The sequence below is a fragment of the Moschus berezovskii genome, chromosome 7, assembly GCF_049115385.1.
Source record: "Moschus berezovskii isolate FMDL1 chromosome 7, NW_MosBer_1.0, whole genome shotgun sequence".
NCBI classification, from domain to species: domain Eukaryota; kingdom Metazoa; phylum Chordata; class Mammalia; order Artiodactyla; family Moschidae; genus Moschus; species Moschus berezovskii.
In genome coordinates, this window is record NC_142466.1 from 76,690,631 (window position 1) to 76,718,630 (window position 28,000).

At 53.0% G+C, this 28,000-nt stretch overlaps 1 protein-coding gene across 1 annotated transcript; it reads left to right on the forward strand.

The window, feature by feature from the left end:
- Positions 1-1,430: 1,430 nt before the first annotated feature.
- On the forward strand, positions 1,431-27,207 carry DMTN (dematin actin binding protein). Its single transcript, XM_088838010.1, is given in 18 exon segments — positions 1,431-1,754; positions 10,874-11,080; positions 11,327-11,401; positions 12,151-12,306; positions 13,257-13,301; positions 13,641-13,740; positions 14,143-14,199; positions 14,450-14,602; positions 15,065-15,189; positions 16,067-16,172; positions 21,934-21,998; positions 22,158-22,206; positions 22,375-22,431; positions 22,434-22,456; positions 22,459-22,632; positions 22,897-22,977; positions 23,103-25,610; positions 25,704-27,207. Coding segments are annotated over 16 exon segments (1,398 nt in total). The 5' UTR covers positions 1,431-1,754; positions 10,874-11,062; the 3' UTR covers positions 23,217-25,610; positions 25,704-27,207.
- The last annotated feature ends 793 nt before the right edge of the window (positions 27,208-28,000 follow it).

The window sequence follows — 28,000 nt, forward strand, 5'->3', positions numbered from 1 at the left end:
GGCCAGGGCAGTAAGGGTGGGGTTGCAGGGTCTGAAGGCTGAGAGGCCAGGCTGGCTATCTAGAAAGGCCTGGTTCCGCTCTTCTGGGTGTGTGGCCCGCTCCTGCCACGTCACGGGTACACCTCTTCCTGCAGCATCTCCTGGCCTTTTTCTCATGGTTCCATGGATTCTGTGTTTCTCCCTGTCTCCCCGTTCTGTGGTACATCCAACAGCTAAGCCCAGATTGCTTGCACTCTTCCTCAGCCGCTCAGCGACCTGTCCTGTTAATTTCTCTTTCTGGAGCCCATCCTTCAGGGGTCTCTCTCCTCTGTCTCCCACTAACCCAGACACATCTCTCCTTTCCCGTCCCTACCTGTCCTGTCCTGCCCTTCTCTCTCTGAGAAAGAAGTCCCAGAGCACACTCTCACCTGTCCCCTCAAGACCCTCCCCCTGTGATTTTTCCTTTCTGTTACCCCAGAGCCCCCTCCCCAGATTCTAGATTTCCCCAACGACTGCTGATAGCATCAGCTGAACGGCTGTGGGCACTGGTTACCGGGGCAACAGTAAGGACTGCCTAGGCAGGCAAGTGCACAGAGGTGGAGAGGGGGCAGGGCTGGGGCCAGGGTCAGCTGCTTCCGGGTGTCACACATGAACCAGACTCTGCGCTGAGCCCAGAGGGATCCAAAAGGCCAATGAGAGGGTCCTGGAGTGGGGGGTAGTTTTCCCAGTGTCTCTGTTCCCACAGTTCTACGCAGGGGCCTGGGCATGCCCTGGCAAGAACTTCTCTTTTGAAGACCCTGCCCTGGAAAGAGAATTGCGTCCTTCCCTTTAACCACCGCTGTGTTCTGTCCCCCAGAGATTTGGGTTACAGAAGGGCCAACCTGATCTCTTGTCCTGAGGACCTGGTCTCCTGAATCCTCCCATTCTGTCCTCCTCAGGAGAGGGTTAATCCTTGGGTAACCAATTCTGGCATCCAGCCCACACACCCCTCCCCTTTGCCATCTATGGGCTTTCACACCCTGGGGGGTGGGGGCGTGGAGGAGGAGGCAGGGACCCCAGAGGCCTGGCTGGTGGTGGGTGATGAGTGGGAGAGACAGGTGCTTGGAGAAACCAAGTGTTGTCACCCCTTCTGTGATCAGCAGAGCCCCCTCCCCCATCCCCCACGCAAACGCTGGCTGTTGGCTGTTTAGGAGGCTCGAGGGGCTGTGTGTGTGAGCATGAGTGTTTCTGGGCAGGGGGAAAGGGAAAAAGGCCAGCGGCTGGCCGAGTCTGCTTCCGATTCTGCTTCATCATGATGCCCGGTTAATGCTCCTCTTGTTTGAAATGGATTGAGCTGCAGCAAGCAAGCGAGGTGGAAGAGCCGACACACAAACACACACCCGCAGGCCAGCGGCCACACGCTATCAGCTGGAGGTGGGGAGGGTGCAGGAGTGCGGAGCTGCGGCCCGCCCTGCCGCTGCCGTCTGCCTGGCCTGCCCACCCGCGAACACACCCTCCCGCCTGGCCAGGGATCGAGATCCGGGATCAGAGGAGGAGTAGGGTGGGGGCGAGGGAGTGGGGGCCCAGAGGGTAGGTCCCCTCCTTCGCCAGCTCCCCACCCACTCGCCCACCCCAAGCTGGCTTTTATCTGGTTATTTGTGCTCCGGGAAAGCACGCTGGGTTTCTGGAAGAGTCTCCTACTACCTGGACTCTGAGCAAAAGCTGCAGCCCGGATCTGCGTCTGCCCCTGCCGGCTTGGGGCCTCAGAGCATCTGGGCCTCAGTGTCTGGGAAGAGGTAGGTGGCAGGACCCCCAACACCCCCGCTCCATTTCCCTCCCCGCCTCTCTGTGGGCATTTTGGCCACAGCACCTGCCTGGAAGTGAGGTTCTGAGTCGGGGCAGGAGTCCCTGGGGAGGGGTCAGCTGTGGCCCCTTGTTCAATGGGAGAATGGGCTGGACCCTGAGGCTAGCGGGGTTTGGTCTGATCCACCTCCTTCTGATTTGGGGGCTGGGGTGAGCCACGGTATCACCGAGTAGCCCCCTTCCCCTAGCTATGCTGGCCAGAAGTCCCAGTGATGGTGGGTTGTAGGGGGTGGGATGAGTCGCCTGGGTGGGTTGGAGAGCTTTCTGTCTTTGCTGAATGACGGGCAGGGAGTGGGGGCTGCCGGTCTGCCAGTCTCCTGCCACCTTGCCACAGATGCTCTTGAGAGAGGAGTAGTTCACTTGGAGGCCTGAGTGCCATTGGTGTAGGGCCTGCTCCTTGGGGGAGGGGCCCAAGGAGCCCCCTTCCAGCCCTGAGCTGGCCAGGCTAGGTGGCAGGGCGTGGCCCCAGGCCTGACTGTGGTTTTCTCCCGGTGTGGGCCATAGAAATGCTGGAAGGGGCAGTATGAGGGGAGCTGAGCAGATGCAAAGGCACCCAAGGAGGATCAGAAGTACCCCCTTGCTAGCTCTGCCCCTCCCTCTGCCTGGCAGACCAGGCTCCCTGCCCTTTGGGGGGCAGAGTGTTTCCTTCCCGGGGGACTGGGTTGCCAGGATTCGAGAGTCAGGGGAGCAAGGACAGGTATGGGAAAGGGCGGGCAGTCTTGCTTTGGGAAGGAGGGGACACGGGGAGTGCCCACGGGATGGGTGAGTGGGGGCTCTGTGTGCCTTGCCATGCACGTGCTTGGGGAGGGGGTGTCAACCCATGGGGCAGGGGGCTGTGATCGTGGAGAACAGGAGACAAGGTGGGGGTGTGAATGGGTGTCAGAGGCATCACATGGCAGCGTAGGGGGGCCTTGCTGGGAAAGTGGGGGCGTGATCTTGCAAGCACCGTGCAACTGTGTTTCAGCGGGGGCTGCCTGTGTAGGTGAAGTGCCTGTGCCCCTAAGGGGGAGTCTGCCCTCCGTGCTGCCAGCCTTGCCAAGGCCACACGTCCAACACCTGAGCCAAACTGTCCACCTGGGGGTTTGGGTCTGAGGAATTCCTCCTTCGGAGCTTATGCGTGTATGTAAAGACCAGAATAGGGATGCCCCCAGGATTCAGGAAACTCAATTTGGTAGGCCGTCCCCCTTGCATCTCCCCCAGCCCTATCCATCCAGCTGGTTAAAGTGACACCACCACCTGCCAACAGGACCAGCTATAAATAGAGGCCAGAGCAGGAACAAGCTGAGGACCAAGCAAACCTGAGGGGCTGGGGGACGTAGAAAAAGGAGCCTCTTCAGAGCTGGGGGTGTACATTGAGGATACAGAAACCCCAGAGAGAGCTAAAAGAACCCGGAAGTTGAGATACACGTTTAGGGGAGCGGGGAGGAAGCCGGAGCCTAGGGCCGGGCCTTGCTGTCATCAGAAGTAAGCAGGACCTTGAGCAGGTGGGTTCCCAAGAAGGCTGGGCCCTCCTGCCCCTGAGTGATGATGCTTTGCCAGAGTGTGAGAGGGTGCTGTTGGGGGTTGGCTTTAGAGGAACCTCAACCCTATTCCTCAGGGATAGAGCAGGCCTCGAAACGGGGGTGGGGAAGAAGGATAAAATGAGCGGAGGGGAGTGGGTACTCCAACAGTCTTAAAAAGGTGCAGGCGCAGGCTTGGCACAGGACATTCCCATGAGCCACCAGTCCAGGGTAGGGGGATCAGAGGAGTGACCGTGGGTGTCCCCCCACTACCCAAACACAGACACAGACCCCACCCTCAGGGCCTCCCCTGTAGGGCCAGGCTGCTCTGGCCCACTCTTCCCCTCTCCACCCTGGGATGCTGTTTTGGAAACTGGTGACCTAGCTGGATCCTGCCTTTATTTCTGGCATTGAGTTGTTGCCACAGTAACTGCGGGGGTGGGGCCAGGAGGGGGAGAGGGTGAAAGGGAAACAGAGCCAAGGGAAGAAAGATGAAGAAAGGAAAGAAAAAGGGGATGGAAAGCAGAAAGTGCAGGATGGGACTCAGAGATGGGGTGAAGCAGGTAGGAACACCGTAAATGAAACTGGCAAAGGAGAGGAGTAGAATCGTGCCCACCTGACCCCCAACCTACGGGGACAGCCTGCCCATTGCGTAACCCGTTTACTGTCTGCACAGCCAGCCTCCAGCCTGGCTTGTCCCTGCCCCAGGGCACAGAGCCCGTATGCCACCCCCCCCAACCCCCAGCCTCTCTGCTCCTTGTCCACAGGCCAGTTCAGCGAGCAGGATTTTGGTGGCTCTGCAGTATAAGGTTAGCGCACGGGACCCCAAATCCCAAGTCCATTTTAAAGTGGGATCTTTGGGGACCCGCGGAAAAGAACATTCATTGACTTTGATCCGAGATAGACCTGGGTAGAAATTCCAGCTTGACTTGGGGGGAGGGGCGGGGGGAGTTGGCAAGTCAATCTCTCAAGCCATGTATACTCATCGCCTAATGGGGAGACGTAAGCTTGTGTGTAGCTAGAGAGGATGCGTGCAAGTCCCCGGCCCAGAGCAAGTGGTGGTTGGTTTAGGACGCGGGCGGGGGAAAGCTTACTAGAGGATCCAGACCGCGTATCTGTCGCTCGAGCCTCCATTTCTCAAAGTCCAGGGAGCCGAGGCAGGTTCAGCTCCTACCTGGAACCGGGGGGATGGGTGGGCGGGCCTTATCGCCCAGGCCAAGCGGCTCTAGTTGCTATGGAGACGGGGCGGGCGGCGTGAGTTGGGGCAGGGCTGGGGGCTCAGATAAGGCGCAGCTGCACAGCTGGGTCAGGGTGGGGCGGAGATGGAAGGACTGGGAGGCGCGGCGCAGCTGAGATGGCCCTTCCGCCACCTGAGCTGGCCTTCCTCCGCGGCGCTTTCCCTTTCCTCCCATTGCGCCCTCCCTTCCTGCTGCAGCCTGCCCTCTTGGTCTGTACACCGGGGGCAGCCGGGACCTGGGAGTGCACGTCCAGAGGCGAGGGGTGTGCACGGGTTGGGAGCAGGCGCGGACCGAGGAGGGGCAGCTAGTGCGGACGCACGAGGAAACTGGCTTTGGGAGGGGCTTCGCGTGGGTGGAGTAAGCGGTTCGCGGGCGTAAGACGTGATTTGAGAGAAGCTACGAAAACACTCCCTCGGTCCCTCCCTTCCCCTTCGTCCTTCCCTCCCCCCACGCCCCTACTCCACCCCGAAACATTTTCTCTGCTGGCTTAATATTTCACTAGTAAGACCTTCACTCTTTAAGGTTAGTCCCGAATTAACATGCCAGGTCCCCGAAAGGGTAAGATATTAACAATTGCAGCAGGGCGCTTTCCAACACGCCAGGCGCTGTAGAGAAAGAAGGTGGCTCAGGGCAGAAGGCGAGGAGACCCAACCCAAGGGATGAGCCCGGCGCTGTGGAGAAGGGGCCGGGGCCAGAGTGGGGACATCGTTATTCTGAATCATTTGAGTGGCTGCGCCTGTAGGACCGTGTTCGTGCAGGGGAGAGTGGGAGGGGTCTCAGTTCAAGACCTTATAACCTGTGACCTGGTTCACGGTGGCCCCCTCCCCTCCCTCTCTGGGCAATGACCACTCTGATGGGCAGTCACTGCCCCACGCTGTAGCCACCTGCAAATGGTGTTCAAGGGAAGGTTGCCTGGGCCACCCCCAGGTTCAGCCTGAGGCTCCAGGACACGTAGAAGCTCTGTTCTTCCAGCTGCTCAGCTGTCCACAGGCCTCACCATGACCCTTACAGTCCTTTCTACTCTCTTCAGCCTCTGCCTAACCCACCTGGGCTTCCCCGATGGCTCAGATGGTAAAGAATTTTCCTGCAGTGCAGGAGCCCAGGGTTGCATCCCTGGGTGGGGAAGATCCCCTGGAGGAGGAAATGACAACCTACTCCAGTATTCTTGCCTGGAGAATCCCACAGAGAAGCCTGGCAGGCTACTGTCCATGGGGTCACAAAGAGTATGACACAACTGAGAGACTATCCCTTTTCACTTTCAAACCACGTGTTGGGTCTGCATATGCCCTTTTCTCTCAATTTTCCTGCGAAAATAGAAGCCTCCTGATTGAGAGCGGCTCCCTCTAAATGCCCCTAGGTTGCAGTTACCAACTTCCCTTTCTTCTCCTTTCAGAGGAGCCATAATTTCTTTCTCTGTACTCTTCACTCTCCACTGAGAGCCTTTACTCCTCACTCCCCACTGCTTACAAACCTGTTCGAGTCTCCCTTTTCCTGAAAAACCTTCAGCCAGGCTCAGCTCCTCCATAGTTACTCTCCTGCCTCCTGCCTGCCTATCACACTTCTCAGAACTGCCCCTCCCTGGCCTATGCATCCTGGCCACCTGCACCCCTCCACCCTGAAGCCCATTCCTAACAAGGGGGCTTCACGCTTCCTTTGCAGATGCTCTCAGAGGCTGCCAGGCCTTGAGAGCCAAACTGGTGAGCTGTCTCTCCTGTACACACATCTTCCCTTCTCTGGGCAATGGACTCTGGGCTTCTTGACATTCTCTCTCTCTCTTTAAAAAAAAAAAAAAAAATATATATATATATGGCTGCACTAGGTTTTAGTTGCAGCATGCAGGATCTTTAGCTGTGGAATGTTCTCTGACCAGGAACCCAGCTTTGGGAATGTAGAGTCTTAGCCACCAGACCACTTGGGAAGTTCCTTCATGACGTTCTTTCTCAACCCCTCTTACCCTCCCCAAATGCCCATCTTTCCAGGTGGCACAGTGATAAAGCATCAGTCGGCAATTCAGGCAACTTGGGAGTCAGGGCTTCCATCCCTGGGTCGGGAAGATCCCCTGGAAAAGGAAATGGCAACCCACTCCAGTATTCTTGCCTGGAAAATTCCACGGACAGAGGAGCCTGTTGGGCTACAGCCCATGGGGTTGGACACGAATGAGCATGAGCACGCACCACCCTTTCTCTCAGTATTTATTGCACCTTCACTGTTTATTAGGTCCTTTACTGAAAATACAAAGAATCACTAGGTATACCCCCAGCCCTCAGGGAGCTGGTTGTCCAGTCTTTGCCCTCCCTTTCAGGCCATCTCCAGCTCCTTTTTTATTCTAGTCCTCTAGGTACTTCCCAGAATGCTATTTTTTATCTTCTTTCTCCATTGGCAACCTCATGTGCAGTCTACCACCTCTAGCTCAAATGGCTCCCAAATTTGTGTTTCCCGCTACGGCCCCCACCTCCATATCAGCCTGGCAAGAAGTGAACTCATTGCCTCCCCTTCTCCTGTCACTACCTGCTCCCAGATCAAGTTCTGTTTTGCACATTCTGCCTCTTCAGCCCCAGGCCCAAGTCTAGCGCCTCACCATCCTCTGCCTGGACTACTGCCATAACTTCCTGGCTGGTCTCTCTGTGGACCTGTCTAATCCATCTCCCAGTCTGCAGCCAGATTCATTTCCCCAAAGCCCTGCTTAGATTTATCACTTCTTCATTTTGAAAAAAGCTCCTAAGCATTCCATAGCCCCAGATGCCCACAGAATATATTCGGAATCCTCTAGTCTAAACTCGAGGAATCTACAATCTGGTCCCCAGCCTTCTGCCCTAAAACTGTCTCAAACTCTTGAGCTCCACAGTTCAGCCATGTTTGCTGTCCCCAGACAGACATAGTGCTTCCCCGTGTCTCCAGTTTCCATCATGCTGCTATCTCTTCCAAAGATCCCTCTTTAGTTTTTGCAGGATCTCCAATTAGGCACCTTTCAAGGCCTGCCTTAAATATCTCCTCTTCAAAGAAAGCATTTTCTTTGCAACTCAGTCAGCAAAGAATCTGCCTGCAATGTATGAGATGCAGGTTCGATCCCTGGGGAAGGAAGATCCCCTGGAGAAGGAAATGGCAACTGACTCCAGTATTCTTGCCTGGAAAATCCCATGGACAGAGGAGCCTGGTGGGCTCCAGTCCATGGGGTAGCAAGAGTCAGACTTGACTTAGCAACTAAAACCAACAACACCTCTAAGAAATTTTTTTTATCCCCCGCTCTTGAAACTCCATTAGGAGTGATTCCTCTCTCCTGTGACCTCTCACAGCTCCCTATACCATCTTTTTTTTGTTTTGGCTGCACCCCATAGTTTGTGGGATCCTAGTCCCTCAACCAGGGATTGAACCCTGGCCCTCAGCAGTGGGAGTGCAGAACTCTAACCACTGCATCACCCCTTATACTATCTTATCTGGCATATGTAACTGCTTGTTTGCATGGGTGTTTTCTACACACATGGCCTCATTTCTGGAGGGGCAGCTTAGCTTCTTTGACTCATCGTTCTGTTCTCCATAAGACCACAATGGTCTGTGGTCATTGCAGAATAGGTGCTCAGAAAGTATTTGGTGAATGGATGGATAAAACAATACACAACCGGGTGGGTAGGTGGATGTATGTATGTATGGGTAGGTGGATGGATGGATGGATGGATGGGTAGGTGGATGGGTGGATGGATGAGTGCTTGCCTCTAGGACTAAGTCAAGTGTATGGCTATTTTGATACTGACAGTTAACAAGGTAAAGATGAAGAGGAGTGAAAGGGAGCTAATAGCTCTTTGAATATATACTAGAGTTTATTCTGGTCCTCAGACACCTAGTTTAAAGCATTACAAAGTAAGTGTTAAGAAAGCTAGAGAAAGATGAAGCTCTGGAATGGAGTCTTTCCATGGGCACCAAATACCTAGTGTAACCTTGATGGTCAGAGTCTCATCTTAGAAATGCTTTACTCTAAAATTCCAAAAAGACTTAGGAAATGTGGCAAATGCTAGTCTGTCCACACCGTGAACCTGACACAGTCCTGGGAAGGCACTATGAATCATGCCTGTGCTGAAGACACAGTCATTTTCACCTCCATGATTTTCTCACCTGTAAAACAGGTCTACCTTATAGGGTTGTTAGGGGGATGAAACGAAATAATCCTTGTAAAGCGCTTGTCAAAATACCCAGCTTGATTATTCAAAAAAATAATAGCTATTATTATTGTATAAATTAGCAGTCATTCTAGTTAGCAAAAATACATGTCAGGCAACATATAATCGAGGACTGAGTTACATGGTCTCTTTTTAAGTTCCACTGGAATTCAGAGTAGAGTTTATCAGTGAGGACTAGAATAACTGGGAAGGTCTCCTAGAGGAGAAGTGTTAAGGATGACCCTTGAAGGATGGGTGGGATCTGGGAGAGGAGAATAGTTCAAGTGCAAGCAGGGGAGTGGGAGTGAGCTGCCTATGCTCAAGTAGGCAGTTTGGTGGTGGAGAGACAGTGAGAAATGCAATGGCCTGATATAGAGTAACAGATAAAGACTGGGAGCACCAATGACCTGTCTTTCCTGACCTTCTGTGCCAGAGTGGCTATGAGAAAGCCATCTAAATTCATCAGTCCTCAGGGAGACAGACATCATAATAGTTAACTTTACATAGAATTTATATTTCAAACACTTCACATGTTATAACTTGCCTAATAATCAGAACAACCCTGCTGCTGCTGCTAAGTCACTTCAGCCGTGTCCGACTCTGTGCGACCCTACAGACGGCAGCCCATCAGGCTCTGCCATCCCTGGGATTCTCCAGGCAAGAACACTGGAGTGGGTTGCCATTTCCTTCTCCGACGTGTGAAAGTGAAGTTTCTCAGTCGTGTCCTACTAGTAGCGACCCCATGGACTGTAGCCCACCAGGCTCTTCTGTCCGTGGGATTTTCTAGGCAAGAGTACTGGAGTGGCTTGCCATTGCCTTCTCCGAGAACAACCCTATAACACAGATATTGTGATCATCTTCCAGTTTACAGATGAGAATGTGAGTCACCACGAGGGTAAGTAACTTGCTCAAGGTCACACAGCTTCTGAGTAGCCGAGTCTCCTCTCCCCAGGCACTCCAGTCCAGAGCCCACACTCTTAACCACTACATGATTGCTGCCTCTTCCCTGTACATCAGCTTTCTTCATTCTGTGGCTTACTGCCAGCAGCTGGAAGACAGTCCCACTGTCACCATCACATTGGAAACTCAGCCAGGCATTAAATGAATGGTTATTATGTGTTCGGGCCAGGGGTGTGTGGGGAGGATGGGAGGATTGCTAAGGGAGTTTACTGAGGAAGCAGACCTGGGCTGTGCCCCTAAGGGAACTCCTAATTTTTGCAGCAGACAGGACCCAGCTCCCCAGGATCTAGCCTGGAGGCATTCCTGCTGAACCAGGGGGCTCTGGCTTGCAGCAAAGTAGTACCTCAGAGGGCAGCCTCAGCTCAGGCATTCAAAGATGGTAGGGAACTGGGATGTGGCCTTGGTCCCCAGGGCGCTTTACCAAATGCCTGCAAGTGAGATTGCCTGCTGTACGGGGACAGGCACGGGGGCAGGCACGGGGGCTGTGGCTCCCCTCCCTTCTCCACTGGGCAGGGATCCTACTCAGGGCAGAGAGACAGTTCCCAGTCAGTGACCTGACTGTTTCCCACCAAGTTGCCTTTGCTCTATCCTTCCCTCCTGCTGTAGCCACCTCATAGTATTGCTAAGATCTGTGTTAAAGCTTTCTGGGGTGGCAGGGGACTTCCCTGCCAGTCCAGGGAAAGTTAAGCCTCTATGCTTCCAATGCCCAGGGCATGGGTTCCATCCCCTGGTGGGGGAACTAAGATATTATATGCCATAATGTGGGGCAAAAAAATAAAAACAAACAAAAAAACCACCACAACTTTCCGGGCTATGAGAGGGTGTGGTACCTTGGACAGTAGGTTAAGCGGGAGAGGGGTGACGGCCCAAGAACAGAGCCAAGAAAAGGCCACGGCAAGGGAGTGAGAACCTTGGCCTGAAACTGACCACTGGCCGGGCAGGGCAGGTGTGAGGAAGCAGGGATGTGGAGACTGCCTTGGGAACGGCTGACCCCTGCCGTCATTTCCTTTCCAACCAGAGAACAATGGCTTAAAAACAAGTGCAGCCCGTCAGCTTTCCCGTCTCGCCGAGGGCCACAGGCGGCTCGCGGGGAGCGGGCTGAGCAAATGAGAAAGCCGAAGCCCTGCTCCCCGGAGACACGCTGGGCCAGAGGGGGCTGTCCTCGCCCCCGCCCTCGGCTGGCACGTTCTCCCTCCCCTTCCAGGCCCTGCACTCGGCCAGCAGCCTGGACAGTCACCGAGGGATGAGGGCGCCACAGCCTGGGGGAGCGCCCTCTCTGCTCTCGCGGCCCCGAGCGCGCAGCGCCCAGGAGCCGGACAGAGCCTGACGCCCGCGTCGTCTCCCCTCGCGCACAGGATCCCGAGAGTGATCCGACCGTCCACATCCTTGCTGCATGGAACGGCTGCCGAAGGTGCGCGGGGCTGCACCCACGCCGGGGAAGTGGGATGCTGGAGACAGAGGGGCACGCGGTGGGGGCCCGGCTCCCTGCAGAGGGTCAGGTCCGGGAGTCAAGGGTGCCACCTCGTGGTTGCCCGTGGCACCGCACCCCGGGGCCCCGGAGGCCTAGGGAAGCCCTCCCCTACCCCAACCCGCTTGCTCCAGCCCGGCCCTGGCACCCACGCACATTCCCACCTGCCTGCCTTCTCGCTCTCCCCAGCAACCACTTACCTCCCCTGGGAGCGTCAGCTCCTCCCGAGACTCCAGTGTTCCCGGCTCTCCCTCCAGCATCGTGGTGAGTACCCGTTGGCCACCAGAGTCCTCAGGCTGGGAGGAGGGAGGAGTCGGAGACAGGCTGTGTGCTGGGCAGCTTCACTCAGACGACGATGGTCCTGCAAGGGCTGGCAAGCAGAGAAAGCCCCAGATTCAGAGAAGATTCCGTGTACCCCCTCCTACTGGTCTGGTCCTGTCTCCTTGTACCCAAAGTGCTAGGTGAAGGACTATTATTGTTTTAAGATCACTCTAGCATCACCAACTGAATGGACATGAGTTTGAGTAAACTCTGGGAGCTGGTGATGGACCGGGAGGCCTGTCGTGCTGCAGTCCATGGAGTCGCAAAGAGTCCGACACGACTGAGCGACTGAACTGACTGAACTGAAAACCCCTTAGGGGCTGCCCTTGTGGCCCAGTCGGTAAAGAATTCGCCTGCAATGCAGGAGACCCAGGTTTGATTCTTGGGTTAGGAAGATCCCCTGGAGAAGGGAATAGCAACTCACTCCAGTATTCTTGCCTGGAGAATCCGGCAGACAGAGGAGCCTGAAGGGCTTCAATCCATGGGATCACAAAGAGTCGGACACGATTGAGTGACTAACACTTTCGCTTTAAACCCTTGGAATGAAAACAATAGAAATGTTAACTTATAGGAGCTGATCTCTATCATGGCTGCCCATGTTCTTTCTAATAAATTGCAAATCAGGTTCGTAAGGTCAGTATTCTAGATGAGGCTTTTGGCCCCTCTGTTCCATGGGTACCATTTCCCTTCAGGCCAAGATGGACAATCAAGTGCTGGGCTATAAGGACTTGGCTGCCATCCCCAAGGACAAGGCCATCCTGGACATCGAGAGGCCTGACCTCATGATCTACGAGCCCCACTTTACCTATTCTCTGCTGGAACATGTGGAGCTGCCCAGAAGCCGGGAGGTAAAGGGTGGGAGGGTCCTCTTGGACGGGACCTGGGGCAAGGGCTCCCCCAGCCGCACTGGGTGGGGGACAGAATCCCTCTCACACTTTCTTTCCTGGAGGCCAGATGCCAAAACAAGAAAGAGAACCTGTGCACGGGAATCACCAGTCAGCTGGTGACTGAGTGTTTGTACTACAGAGCAGTCAGAGATAGACTGGCCTCCGGCCGGTTCCAGGTGGAGAGCAGGAGAGGCCATGTTTGAGTGGTAGCAGTACAGAGTGGGGTCATGTAGGAGTGGGGTGTGAGTGGGCAGAAAGTGAGCAAATTTGTGGAAAGCATGCAGAAGCCAGCAGCTCAGAGGCCGAATTTAGCAGCCTGAATTCGGAGGTCGGAAGTCCTAGCTGAGTGTGACCTGTGTGATGGTGTGGTGTCAGTTTCCCCTCCTCCAAAATAGAAGTGATACCCTTGCCGGTCCACCTCACCAGGTAGTCAAATGCACAAGATAACTCGGGACAGGTACTTACTTTGTAAACTGTATTGGAGAAGGGGGCCGTGTCATGGCTGAGCGGAGAGAGAGGGCCAGGCTATGGGGAGACTTAAATGCCTGGTGAGGGGCCCCGACTCTATCCTGGATACTGAGGGTCTTGTCCCTTCCCGTCGTTGCTCGGCTCTGGGATCAGGGCCAGAGCTACCTTCATCTGGCCTTCAGAGCACACGGACACTGCTTCAGAATCCTCAGCTTCTTCCGCTTCTTCGTGGATCCTCGGGAAAGTTTCGGAACCCTCTTCAGGAAAGAGAGGGTGGAGGGCCAGCCCTGAGAGCTGGCAAGGACTGAGAGAAGAGGTGGCCCAGAAAGCAGCTGAGCAATTGCAGGATTGGGCGCGGGGGAAGAAGTGGCCCACCTGGGGTCCTAGGGACGAGGGTTTAATCCCACCCTTGTGGCTCTGACCAGCCTCCTCTCCATTCACAGCGCTCGCTGTCACCCAAATCCACATCCCCCCCACCATCCCCAGAGGTGAGTCTGCCCCGCACCTGACACTGGTCCAGCCCTGCTCTGATGGGGCTAACCCCTGCCCCACACACATCCAGGCTGGGCTCGGCAGAACCTAGGGGGTGATGGAATCAGTGGACCTTGTCCTGTCACTGGCCAGCTCTGGGTCCTTCTGTGTCTGACCCAACATCTCACTTAATCATTTCTTCTGGATCAGGCATCATTAGTAGATCAAGTCCTTGGACAGCCCTCCTCTGCCCAGGGGTTGGGGGCTTGTGGGCTGCTAGGGTGGGAGCACCAAGATAGTGGAAGGGTTGGGGTGGGGGACCTGGGAGCTGCAGTGAACTACACTCTGCTCTGCAGGTGTGGGCAGACAGCCGGTCTCCTGGAACCATCTCTCAGGCTTCAGCCCCCAGAACTGCTGGGACCCCCCGGACCAGCCTGCCCCATTTCCACCATCCTGGTAGGTTTTACTGTCAGCATGGCTACATCCTTGCCCTAAGACCTCTTTTTTTCCTTCAGGAACCCAACTGCCTTACTCTCAGTCCCCTATTCTCTGGAGTATATGCACACCACCAGAACTGGCTAGTGCTGGAACCTGGGCAGAGCTCCCAGAGTGGGTGGACCTGTTGCATTTTCCCTCCCACCTGGACAGAAAAGTGTAAAACGTCCCAGTCCCTGAGGGAGGGACAGTTCTAGGATCTCCAGTTCTGTCTGGGCTCTTGGCAGGCCCCTGAGAACTTCCTGCCTCCTCCCGATCTATGTCTCCATTCCCTTCTCTGACCCAGCCTTCCTGTCATCATAACTGTCATCCCTCCCCATCATCATCACCTCCTTTTCATCCACTGTTGCTCCCTCTCCGCAGAGACCACTCGCCCAGATTCCAATATCTACAAGAAGCCCCCCATCTACAAGCAGAGAGGTGAGGGTTCCCCTGACAGACCAGAACCCCCTTTCCCACCACCTGCTGGGAGGCTGCTCTGAGGGTGGGAGGGCCATGGGAGCAGAGATGCTCATGACGTGCCCCGTGCTCTTCCTCATGTATTGCTGTTGTATCCACGAGCTTACCGGTGTGAAGAGGGAGACGTGAGCGAGTGGGGAGCTGGGGTGGGAGGTGGCCTGCTGGGCGGGGTATGCCTGGGCTGACCTTGACTCCCCCCCCACCCCTGCAGAGTCCACGGGAGGCAGCCCTCAGAGCAAGCACCCCATTGAGGACCTCATCATCGAGTCCTCCAAGTTCCCCGCAGCCCAGCCTCCCGACCCCAACCAGCCAGCCAAGATCGAAACGGACTACTGGCCATGCCCCCCATCATTGGCTGTTGTGGGTAGGAGAAACTGCTGGAGAGGGGAGAGGGAGGCCCGGACACTGCCTTGTAGGCCTGGTTGAAGCCCCAGGAACCCACCCCTGCATGAACCCTCCAGGCTCCTGCTCCCCGATCCCCAGCATTCCCATCCCTCTTGGTGTAAATGACCCTGCTTGTTAGTCATTCATTCACTTTCCATTCGTTTCTTTCACTGCTTAACAGACATTTGTTGAATTTCTACTGCATCCCAGGCTCTGTGATGAGAGCTCTGGAAAAAGAAAGAGAAATGAGACGAGGTCTTGGTCCCCAGTGACTTTAAGTCTTGTGAGCATGTGTGGCCTACCCAGCTTCACTGCAAGACTAGAAAACACTGCTTTTATTTTAATGATTTGCAGTGTTCCCTTCAAGGCGCAGCCCTAGAGAGATGCGAGTTGAGCGCATGGTTGGTTGACTGGTGTGCCCGCTTTTGCCTGTGTTCCCCAGAGACGGAATGGAGGAAGCGGAAAGCATCGAGGAGGGCTGCCGAGGAGGAGGAGGAGGAGGAGGATGACGACTCCGGGGAGGAGATGAAGGCTCTCAGGGAGCGGCAGAGAGAGGAACTCAGTAAGGTAGTGTCTGGAGGCCCCCAGCGGCCTCCCTGTGTCACCTTGGGCTTCCTTCCAACATGGCAGCTGGAGGGGAGCGAGGCAATCTGAGAACCCCAAACTGGAAGCTACCAGCCCTCTCAGAGCCTGGCCTCAGAAGCCAGAGGGCATCCTTTCAGTGTCTACCATTCTGATCTGAGTGACTTCATGTCTGAAGAGCATGCTGCTCAGAACATGTGAGGAATTCCCCTTCTCTGCCAGGATGTCAGGCTATGCTTTGCAAGGGACATGGGGATTGCATGTCACTGTGGTGGACACCACTTATGATTAGGATCAAAAGCACAGAAAAGGGTGACGTGGACAGTGCTAGGCTTCAGCAGCCACAGTAGCTCATGGGACGAGGAGAAAGGAGTGAACAGACCGCTGGCCTCCAAGCAAAGAGAGGGCATCCAGGGAGTCACAGAAAGGCCACTGTTGCTGACATGGGCTTGTGCTCTGGGCATTGTGGCCTGGGATGCAGAGGCCCCTGGGGCAGAGTTAACACCAAGCAGCTCTGACTCCTTGCTCTCAAGGGTGATCAGACCCAATGTGGCAGAGCTTCCCACAAGAAGGACAGGCTCCGTGGGCTCCGGGCTACCACCCAGCCCCTCAGGAACTCTATCCCCACTCCTGCCTATGCTATACCCAACTCCAAACCTTTTGGAGATGAGAAACAAGTATCAGGACTTCCCTGGCAGTCCGTTGGTTAAGACTCCATGCTTCCAATGCAGGGAACACGGGTTCAATCCTTGGTCAGTGAACTAAGATCCCAGATGCCATGCAATGCAGTCATAAAAGTTAAAAACAAAAAGAAACAAGTACTGATGCTGCCTTGGATCCATCTTCCTTTCTCCTTCCCCAGGTTACTTCCAACTTGGGAAAGATGATCTTGAAAGAAGAGATGGAAAAGTCATTGCCTATTCGGAGGAAAACCCGCTCTCTGCCCGACCGGACACCCTTCCAAACCTGTGAGTGTCACCGAGGGGGCTCAGAATCGCCTGGCTAGACCCTGAATCAAATGCTCTGCTGAGTTTGTCACATGCCCAGCCCTGTGCTGCTGTGGGTGTACGAGATGGAGAAGATTCCGGTGCTGGCCCGGGTGCTCACACTCTCCTTAGGGCAAGAGCACCAGCTGTGGAACAAAATGAGATGACAAAAAATGGCATCAGTTAAAACAGAATTAGCACATTTTATTTAATTCAATGAGCATTTATTGGGTGTCTACCATGTTCTTAGGGCTTCCCTGGTGGCTCAGAATGTAACGAATCTGCTTGTAATACAGGAGACGCAGGAGATGCAGGTTCTCTCTTGGGGTTGGGAAGATCCCCTGGAGAAAGGAATGGCAACCCACTCCAGTATTCTTGCCTGGGAAGTCCCATGGACAGAGGAGCCTTGTAGTCCATGGGGTCACAAAGCATTGGACATGACTGAGTGAGCAACTCACACTTCACCATATTCTTGATCCCCGGGGATATAAAGAGTAAAACACTGTAGTGCAGCCTTCTGGTAACTTCAGGGCATGGGGAGAAGTGACAGGGAAACTGGGGTTTTAGCACAGCATAGCAGGTGCTGGGAGATGACAGCTACATTTGGAGTGCTTTGAAGGGATGCTGACAGGGCCTGGGTTCCATAGTTGGAGTCTTGCAGAATGAGACCCAGTGAGTGGGGGAGAAGGGCAGTGACGATCCCAGGGGTGGTGTGGGAGCACAGGCCAGGAGCAGCGAACATCCAGCCAGCGGAGAGGGCCTCTGGAAATCTGGAATTACAGAACGCAGAGCCTGTGGTAGAGTGGCCAGGGCTTTGGTGCCACAGTGCTCATCACCAAGGCCAGCCCGGGCTTCCTTCCAACATGGTGGCTGAAGAGGAGGGCAGATCTGAGAACCCCAGACTGGAAGCTTGAGGCCTCTCACTGCCTGGCCTTGGAAGCTGTAGGGCGTCCTTCCAGTGCCTTCTTCTGGTCAGAGCAGGTCATCAGCCCCCAGACACAAGGGAGAGGAGAGAGATTCTGCTTCTTGATGAGAGGAGCCACCCAAAGGCACACAGGCTCAGAGATGATGTTGCAAGCGATCTTTGGAGACAGTCTGCCACCCTTTTCAGTTGTCTGGGTAAAGGCTAAGATATTCATAGGCCAGGGAAGGGGGAATGAGTTTGAGAATTATACAGACACAGTCGTATAGTAATAACCCAGAACTTAAATTTTTTCACTTTTACAATGGTGCGAAAGAAATATGCATTCAGGACGTTCAGTTTTGAATGTTGACTTTTTCCCAGGCTAGCGATGTGCAGTATGATGCTCTCTTGACTTTATTTTTGACCACATTGTGTGGCATAGGAGATCAAACCCCTGCCCGCGCCCTCAGAAGCCCAGAATCTTAGCCACTGGACCACCAGGGAAGTCCCACTGTGCTTTCCTGAGATGCTGGGCAGCATCAGTGAGCCATAGCTCCAGTCAGCCACACCATCAAGACAGCAAACAACCCGCACACTTAACAACTATTCTGGACCCAGACAGCTGTTCTGCTTCTCACTTTCAGTACAGGATACAGTAAACTACATGAGAGATTCAACAGTTTATTGTCAAATAGACTTTGTGTTAGAGGATTTTGCCCAGCAGTAGGCTCCTGTAAGTGTTCTGAGCACGTTTAAGGTTGACTGGGCTAAGCTCTGATGTTCGGTGGGTTCAGTGTATTAAATGCATTTTTAAAAATGTTATTTAATTTACCTTTGACTGTGATGGGTCTTCATTGCCATGCAGGCTTTCTCTAGTTGCAACGAGCTTGGGCTAATCTACTTGCAGTGGAAGGGCCTCTCATTGCAGTGGTTTTTCTTACTGTGGAGCACAGGCTCTAAGGTGTGCGGGCTTCAGTAGTTGAGGCTCACGGGCTCATTAGTTGTGGCCCATGAGCTCAGTTGCCCCATAGCATGTGGGAATCTTCCCGGACCAGGGATCGAACCGGAATACCTTGCATTGCAAAGTGTATTCCTAACCACTGGCCCGCCAGTGAAGCCCTGTTAAATGCATTTTGACTTACGATGGTTTATGGGCTCGTGACTCCATCATAAGCCGAGGAAGATCTGTAGAGGAGTTGGAATCAACAGGATTGAGTGGCGGATTGGATTTGGGCAGTGAGGGAGAGGGCGGGGTTTTGCCTTGGGTTCTGGGTAACGCCAGACCTGGGGCAGGTGTCGGGGAAAGGTGGAGACACTGTTTGGGATATGTTGGGTCTTAAGTGCATGTAGGTGGGATGCTAAGTTTGACTGAGTTGGAAGGTTGAGGGGTGAGTCAGGGCTCAGGTAGAATCTTCAGCTTATATGTGGTAATGGGACCATGAGAAAAAATCCCATTGTGTAGAGAGCGGAGAGAGGGACAAGGTTCACCGAGGGCTTAAGGGCTTGTGGAGCACTTAACTATGATCCCCTGGGGGCACTGGCTGGGAGGAAGTGGGGAGAGAGACCCAGTCTTGGGATGCGGGAGGCTGACCTTGAAAGCGTCTGGGACTTGGACCTGGGAACAGGCCACATGAGAAACTGGGCAAAGAATCCACCTGCAATGTGGAAGACCCAGGTTTGATCCCTGGGTTGGGAAGATCCCCTGGAGAAAGGAATGGCAGACCACTCCGGTGTTCCTGCCTGGAGAATCCCCATGGACTGAGGAGCCTGGCAGGCTGCGGTCCATTGGGTCACAAAGAGTCAGACACGACTGACACGACTTAGCCCACATGCACGCTGAGCTCAGGGTGAGGCTCAGTGAGAGTGGTGAAGGTTCAGAACAGTTTCTGCTGGGAATGGGGACTGGGTAGAGGGTTTGGGGTCTGTAGTGATACTCATCCGCACGGGGTGGTCTTCCCTGATGGCTCTGAGCGCCACACAGGGTGGTGCTTCCCATAGCCTGTGGGCTGAAGGGGAGCGCAAGGTTGTTACAGATTAGAGTTTTTTGTTTGTTTGTGTTTTAACAGGAGGAGTTTTTTCTTCATATTAAATGTTTAAAGTATTTATTTATTTGGCTGTGCTGGGTTTTAGCAGCAGCAGGCAGGATCTTCAATTTTCATTGTGGCATGCAGGATCCTTAGTTGCAGCATGTGGGATCTAGTTCCTTGACCAGGGATTGAACCCAGGACCCCTGCATTCAGAGCATGAAGTCTTAGCCACTGGGCCACCAGGGAAGTCCCAGGGTTAGAGTTTTGTAAGGCAGGTGCTGAGGGACTAAGTGGCCAGATGAGCTGCTAAGTGTGGATGGAAGTGTGAAAGTAAAAGTGTTAGTCGCTCAAAAAGTGTTAGTCGCTCAATCGTATCCGACTCTTTGGGACCCCATGCACTGTAGTCTACCAGGCTCCTCTGTCCATGGGATTCTTTAAGCAAGAATACTGGAGTGGGTTGCCATTCCCTTCTATAGGGGATCTTCCCAACCCAGGGATCGAACCTGGGTCTCCTGCATTGCAGGCAGAGTCTCTACCGTCTGAGCCAGCAGGGAAATCCAAAATACTCAAGGTTATATGTCCAGTCACAGGTTGAAGGTCAGGGGAAAGTGGGGGATACAGATGCTGGAGGCCCCTGAGACTGACCAGCAGATGTGCCAGGAATGTGGCTGATGGAAAACTTCAAAGAAGGGTGCTGTGACCCCAAAGTGGGATAGCCAGGCTTCAGTGTCAAGGTGAAGCCACTGTGGACAACAGGATCCAGGAGCTGACCATTGGAAGAGGTTGCCTGCTGTGGAGCAGAAGTGAAGGTCACTGGGTTGGGGGACTCAAGGAACTGTTAAGGCTCATATATGGCTGGGACATCCACCTGGTCATCAAAGTGATATTTCAACCGGATGATATTTCAGTGTGGGTGGGAAGAGTTATGGTAGGCTTTTTTAGAGAATGTAGAATAAATAGTTAAGGCCTGAAGAATGAAGCAGAAAGAGAGAAATGTCCCGGAGGTTGGATTCAGCCCTCATGCTCCACCAGGATTAACTAGTCAGGCAAAATTAGCTCTTTAATGTGCATTTGGCCTTGCAGAGTTGAGTAGCGAAACGCCTGTGTCAGCATCATTGTTGGCATCCCTGAACTTGTATGGGACCAATGGTCACATGATCCAGTAGGTTACGAGCATAGCTGATCAGCCTTGACAATTGCAGAATTACGAACAGGCTTGTCATTCTGATTTAATGGTGACATTGAAATTAATGGTCACTTTCAAACATAAATAATCTATCTAGAAGTAATTAGGAGTGAAAATCTTATAGTTGAAATTCTACTAGTCCGTTGAAGGAGAAGTGCATACTTATTATCACAAAGGTGAAGTACTTCAGTAATGAATGAAGGACTTCTCTGGTGGTCCCTGGCTAGGACTCCACACTCCCAATATAGGGGCCCCAGGTTCTATCGCTGCTCAGGGAACCAGATCCCACAGGCCATAACTAAAGCCTGGCACAGCTAAATAAATAAATATTATTTTAAAATAATTAATGAGGGTTGTGAAAACAGACAATTCTCTATATAAAAGTAAGAAGTATCAAGAGGAAAAAAACCAGGTTGCCCTAAATGCGTTTTATTCTCACAAATTTCCAAATAACATATCCTATAAGAATGTTTGAAGAAAACAATTATTCCTCACAGTTTTGAGTCTATCCAGGCTAAACTTTCACACACAAAAAAAAATGCTGGTCAAAACAATTGCTATAGAATGCCAGCAATGTCTAGCCTCTGGAGATGAAGGAATTTTGAGATTAGCCCAAACAAAGAAGCTTTCTAGGAGACCGGTTACTGAAAACCAATTTTTCTGAATTATAAGCTGTAGTTCTTGAAAGCTTAGTGATATTGAAAGTGAAAGTTGCTCAGTCATGTCCCACTCTTTGTGACCCCATAGACTGTAGCCTGCCAGGCTTCTCTGTCCATAGCATTTTCCAGGCAAGAATACTGGAGTGGGTAGCCGTTCCCTTCTTCAGGGCATCTTCCCAACCCAGGGATCAAACCCAGGTCTCTGGCATTGCAGGCGGATTCTTTACCATTTGAACCAACAGGAAAGCCCTTAGTGATATTAGAGGTCTAATTGCAAGTGACATCTGATCTGGGAATGTCAAGTCTAAGCGACTGTGATGCCATCTAGCAGCTGACAGTGCTGGGAAAATGACTGCTTCTGTTTTATGACATCAGGCATTTGAAATTTGATTACTAACATTGCTAAACATAAAACTGTAATAATTTGATTCTTTTGACTTATTTTAGACTTATTTTTGTATCCCAGAGGTTCATTGTATGATGGTGAGCCTTATCACCTGGGGCTTACCTGGTGGCACTAGTGGTAAAGAACCTGTCTGCCAATGCAGGAGAGATATGGGTTTGATCCCAGAATTGGGAAAATCCCCTGGAGAAGGGAATGGGAATCCATTCCAGTATTCTTGCCTGGAGAATCCCATGAACAGAGGAGCCTGGCAGGCTATGGTTCACAGGGTCGCAAAGAGTCAGGCATGACTTAGCTCATCATCTGACTCTGAATTTGAACACTTGGGCCTTTGGCCCAAATGTCTATTTTGCGCACATCCATTAAAGAGAGGGAAGGCATTGGGGCAGTTAAGAACTGCAGCATGCTGTCACCTGCTGCAGGTAACAGGCAGGAGCTGGAAACCGAAAGAGGTCCACTGGGTTCCCCAAAGTCCCCTCTCCATGGCCCTGCCCCTGGCAGGGGAGGCCAAGGAATGACAGTCAGGCCAAAGGGACTGAATCGGGGCCTCCTGCTCTCTTCCAGCCTTGCACACGGGAACGTCTAAATCTTCTTCCCTCCCCGCCTATGGCAGGACCACCCTGAGCCGGGTAAGGTCCCAGCACCGAGCTCACAGATTGCTGGGGAAGAGTGGTCATGTGGGGCCTGTGAGGGACGGGGTACTCGGGCACGTGGGGCAGCGGGCAGGAGGTGAAGGAGAACGATGCAATACATTCCCATCTCCCCTGATCCTTTTCTGTCCTTTCCAGCTCCAGTCTACAGACTTCAGCCCGTCTGGGAGTGAGGCTGAAAGCCCAGGTGAGAGACAGGGCTGACTGGGCAAGGGGCTTGAGCGGGCCCCAGGGGCAGCCTGTGTGTGCAATGTGGGCAGGACTCTGTGGCCAGAGGTGGGGGAGGCTGAACTGGCAGGTTGGAGGCCTGCTGGCCTCAGAGCCACCTCTGAACAATGACTCTTGTCTCCCGCAGGCCTGCAGGTGAGTGCCCTCCGGAGGGGAACACGTGGACCACGGAAGCCATGGATGGATGGGGAGACTGGCAGTGCTGGGGGAGGGGGTTGTGGGGCCACAGAGTCACCTGGTGAGGCCGTAAGAAGCACATGAAAAGGCTGGGGAGGTCTCCTTGCCGCACCCTGGCTCACTGCGGCTTTGGTCTCCCCAGAATGGAGAGGGCCAGAGGGGGAGGATGGACCGGGGGAACTCCCTGCCCTGTGTGCTGGAGCAGAAGGTGAGGGGCAGGGGCAGAGGCAGGGGGTGGCGGGCAGGGGACAGAACCGTCTCTAGCGGGGGAGGGCCAGCTTGGGGAGAAGCCAGAGAAGTGAATGCACTGAGGGGTCGTCTGGGCTGATGTTGGGAGGGGCAGCGCGGAAAGTGAATGGCAAGATGGCACGGCCCCTGCAGGCTGATAGGGGGGCCTGGGGAATGGCAGGGGTAAGGTTGACAGGCACCTCTATGAGTCTAATACTGCCCCCCTCTCCTCCCCAACCCCCAGATCTATCCTTATGAAATGCTGGTGGTGACCAATAGGGGGCGAACCAAGTTGCCTCCAGGTGTGGATCGTATGAGGCTGGAGGTACGCAGGGACAATGTGCAGGGTGGGTGAGGGGCTTCCTGCTGGGGAGGACCACCTCCTGGTCACTCGGCCCAGCCCCACCTGTGCCTCCTTCCCCTAAACTGCCACCGTGTGTCCCCTTACAGAGGCACCTGTCAGCGGAAGATTTCTCTAGGGTCTTCTCCATGTCTCCTGAAGAGTTTGGCAAGCTGGCTCTGTGGAAGCGGAACGAACTCAAGAAAAAGGCCTCTCTCTTCTGATGGCCCCCACCCACTCCATGACTGACACTCACCCCTGCCGCTTCAGGGCCCTGGGGCTGGGGTCCCAAGACCCCAAAGCATCATCTCTTGGTGGGGGGAGCAGGGAGGTGGCGCAGGGGTGGGGTTGGCTCCGTCATCCAACCTGAGGGGAAGCAAGAAAGACCTCTGCCGTGTTGGGGTTGTGGGATATGGACTTTCTTTTCCATAATGAGCCGGGATGGGGGAGGGGGGGTCTCCTTCTCTCATCCCTGGTCCTCACAGTACAGGGCAAACCCAGTGTGGACTCCAGCACACACAGAGTTAATGTTTGCATCCTCTCCCTGCCCCACCCCCACACGAATGTCCCCAGAAGAGAGTGATGAGAAATGAACATGGCACTTAGTAGTCAGGCCTGTCTGCTGGGTGGGGAGATCTCTTGGGCCTGGTAGGAGGTCCCGTGAGGGTGGGGAGCAGCCAGGTAGGCAGAGAGCACCCCAGTACCCCATGTGTACCCAAGCACTCCTCTGCAGCTCACCTGAGACAGGTTCTCCTGCACCTGGGCCTCCCGCCTCTCAGCCTCTAGCAGGGAGGCCACCTGGTCCTCCAGCTCGCGCCCTACCCTGCCCTTGCGACCCCCAAGCTTCAAAGCCTCTTGCTCCAGCCCCGTGGCTTCCCCAGAAGCCTGCGGCATAGAGTGGAGATGTTGCCTATACAGACCCCCAGCCCACCATCAGCCTGCAGGCGGGGTTGGCTAGAATGCTGCCTTCTAGCATCCAGGTATTGGGCGGAACCCATCTCCTTGGATGGGATGAGGAGCCAGGCTGAGAGTCCTGGCCACCGGTCCCGCTCATGCCCATGCACCCCCCACTATGCTCTCTAAAGAATGTAATTTATTGGGGCACCCCCAGCTGCTTTCCTCACCTTACTCTCCGCCCTACCCTAATCACGCTCCCAGCTTTTCTCCTCTCCAAATACACATGTGTATATAATTATATATATATTTTTGCCCGGGTCTGGGTTTTGTTCCTGCCCAGACCCTGAGATCCCTTTCTGCCGTGTGTGTGTCTGTGTGTGTGTGTGATCATGCTGGGGGAGGGGGACTCTGCTTGGAATTAAAAGGTTGCATTGGGGCCCCAAATCTATTTGTTCTTTATGAGCTTCCAGATCGGGGTAGGAGGGACAAGTGATGCCAGGCTGAGAAAAGCCATGGAGCAAGGGTTCAAATGGGGGAAGCGGGGAGGCAGAGTTGGAGGAGGGAGAGAGATGGCACACATACTACCGCGCCCTATCCTGCCCCGGGGAAGCCGGGGCCAGCTAGCAGTTCCTGTCTGCCTCCTCTCCTTCAGGGGCTGAGCGATGGTGGCATGGACAAGGGGACAGAAAGTCACACTCTGGAGGCTGATATAGAACAGCTGGGAAAAAAGGCTCTGTCCTCCACTGAAGCTCTAAGTGTAGCCTTTGGCAGTCAAGCTCATCAATAGTCAACATGGTTGTACCCTTCTGGGCCTGTGATACCCACAGTTTATTGGAAAGGCCAAACACCCAGGAAAGGTCATCGGTGTGTGAGTGGGCAGTGAGCTGATTGTCAAGGGTCAGGAGGGAAAAACTGGGGGGTGTTGTGTTTAGTTGTGTCAGACTCTTTGTGGCTCCATGGATGCAGCCCACCAGGCTCTTCTGTCTTGCCACCAGGCAAGAATACTGGAGTGGATTGCCATTTCCTCCTCTAGGAGATCTTCTCGACCCAGGGATTGAACCCACAATTCTTGCATCTCCTGCATTGGCAGGCAGATTCTTTACCACTAGCGCCACCTGGGAAGCTGGGTGAAGAAATGATGGGTGAAATCTAGCAGGAACAAGGGTCAAGCGGAGGCTGAAGGAGCAGGGGTAACTTGGTTGACTTGGCAGGACCGCCCAAGGCAACTGGACAGGGAACAGGCTTGTTTGAGTGGGTGAAGGGGGTGAAGGCTGCACTGGAAAATCAGAAAAAGGACTTTGGTTGTGGGTGCTGGTGGGGGCGGGCCCGGATCACCCAGCAGGATCAGAACCTGGGTTTGGGCACCTGAAGAGGTATGGAGTCTAGAGGACCCAGTGAGTTGGAGGAGGGCCCGAGTGTGAACCCAAGACTGTACCTGATACCTGAATCAACTCTCCTGCCCCCACTGAGTTTCTAGGCTCATCAGCTGAAAAAAATCAAAGTGGATAACAGTCGCTCAAATGGGAATGATTACTTTTTTTTAACTTTTATTTTGTAGAGTATTTATTTATATTTATTTCTTTTTAGCTGCACCATGCGGCATCAAGATCTTGGTACCCAGACCAGGATGACCAGGGATCAAACCCCAGCCCCCTGCATTGGGGATGTGGAGTTTTAACAACTAGACCACCAGGGAAGTCCATGAGTGCTTCCTTTAAATGGTAGGAGTTCTGTGAAATCCAAAACGTTGTTTGATCCTCTTAACAAACTCGTGAGGTCAACAACACACACAGGTTGTTTTCGTCCTTTTCCAGAATGAGAAAATTGTGGAATAGAGACATTTCACGTGAAGTTTTCGCTAGAGGCTACAAGCAACTAATGAATGCAGACTGGAGACACACATCCCAGTTTCTTCACCACTAAGCTGGGACTTTCCCAGGACAGACAGTTGTCTCTCCAAGGGCAGCAGAGAGAGGAATGGGTATTTAGTGAATGTTTGGAAGGCTTACCGTGTTCTAGCATGATGGACAGGAGCTCCCAGGATGCTCTGCACCAAGGGGTGGGAGGAATGTTTGATCCCAGGGCACTCTGGGAAATGTTTACGGTAGGGGCTCAACTGGACTTGAGGTCCGAAAGGATTTGAAGTTGCTGAGAAATTTAGAGCAGCTCAAAGTGGAGTGTGTGAGCTCAGACCCTCAGTCATTTCCAGCTCTTTGAAACCCCACTGACTATAACCCACCAGGCTCTTCTGTCCATGGGATTCTCCAGGCAAGAATACTGGAGTGTGGTGCCATGCCCTCCTCCAAGGGTCTTCCCAACCCAGGGATTGAACCCAAGTCTCTTACACCTTCTGCATTGGCAGGCTGATTCTTTACCACCAGCACCACTTGGGAAGCCCTCAAAGTAAGGATCTATCCTAAAATAAAACCTTGGTGATTATACAGTCCAGTGGTTTCCAAACATTTTTAGTATCCAGTCTTTTTTTTTTTAATTAGATCTTACTATTAGTAATTAGAATACATTTATAAGTGAATTTTACAGTCAATTATTATGAAATCAATCAATGAGAATAAGGAAGCTATTTGATGAGTATAAAAATTTTAAGCCAGGGATTATATATGACCACTGCCCTTTCAACAAGTGCAGGACCTAAATTACTCTTGTTTTTGGTTGCAAAGTATCAACAAAATCCTGATTCACATAGCTTCAGATAAGGAGCTCAGTCGTATCCAACTTGTTTGAGACCCTGTGGACTGTAGCCTGCCAGGTTCCTCTGTCCATGGGATTTCCCAGGCAAGAATACTACTGGAGTGGGTTCCTTCTGCAGTTTACATAGATAAGTAGTTACAAAATTTCAGTGGTTTAAAAATGCACACAAGAGACTTCCCTGGTGGTCCAGTGGTTAAGAATCTGCCTTGCAATGCAGGGGACTCCTAGTTGGGGAATTAGGATCACACATGCCCCGGGCGACTAAGCCTGTGTACCCCAGTGAAAGATCCTGCATGACGCAAGGAATATCCATCATGCCACAACCAAGACCCAATGCAGCAAAATAAATATTTTAAAATAATAACACACACAAATGCGAACAGCCACATTCCTAGTGTTGAGAGACAGCAGCTAAGTCCCGTCTCTTTGAATCTGGGCTTAGTGACTTGCTCTTTCAAGCTGTTTCTTCTTCAACAGCCTTCTACCTTCATTTACATTGACAGAAGGGGAGATTTATTCAAACCTCTTCTCAATAAGGTAAACTGGCAGCAGAATTTAGCTGCATCAGGAGGCTCTAGCACATACACAAGTGTGTCCACTGACTTTTATTAGGGCTTTTAAAATTAAAAATTTTTAATTAAACCAAATAAAATATTATGAATTTCTTATACACTTCCCCTACATCTATATTTCCATGAAATATCTTGAAGGAAAAAAAGTGGATTTAATCTATCCAGCCTGCTTCCTTTACCTACGAGGAAGGAGACCCAGAGAACAGTGTTGGACTACACTCGAGATTACTTCTGTTTTGTTTTAATTTTTTTTTTTAATTTACTTATTTTGGTGGGATCCAAATACTAGCTCAGCCCAGGCTTGGCCGAACTCTAGCCTCTGCTTTGCTGCGCAGGCTTTTCTCTAGTTGTGGCGAGGGGAGGCTACTCTCTAGTCCTAATGTACGGGCTTCTCGCTCCGGTGGCTTCTCTTATTGCTCCAGAGCCCAGGCTCTAGGGTGCATGGGCTGCAGCAGTGTCACTCCCTGGGCTCTAGAGCACAGGCTCAGTAGTTACGGTGCCTGGCCTTAGTTACTCTGACATATGTGGTGTCTTCCTGGACCAGGGATCGAACCCTGCTCCGAAAATGCTAAAGATAATCTTATTTGCAAAGCAGAAATAGAGACACAGAGAACAAATGAATGGATACCAAGGGGGGAAAACGAGGGTGGATGATTTGGGAGGTGTGACTGACATCTATACAATACTGTGTATGAAACAGATAACTAATGAGAACCTACTGTATTTAGCATAGAACTCTCCTCAGTGCTCTGTGGTGACCTAAATGGGAAGGACATTCCAAAAATGTTTCATGCATTGTTGTTGTTGTTCAGTCACCAAGTTGTGTCCGA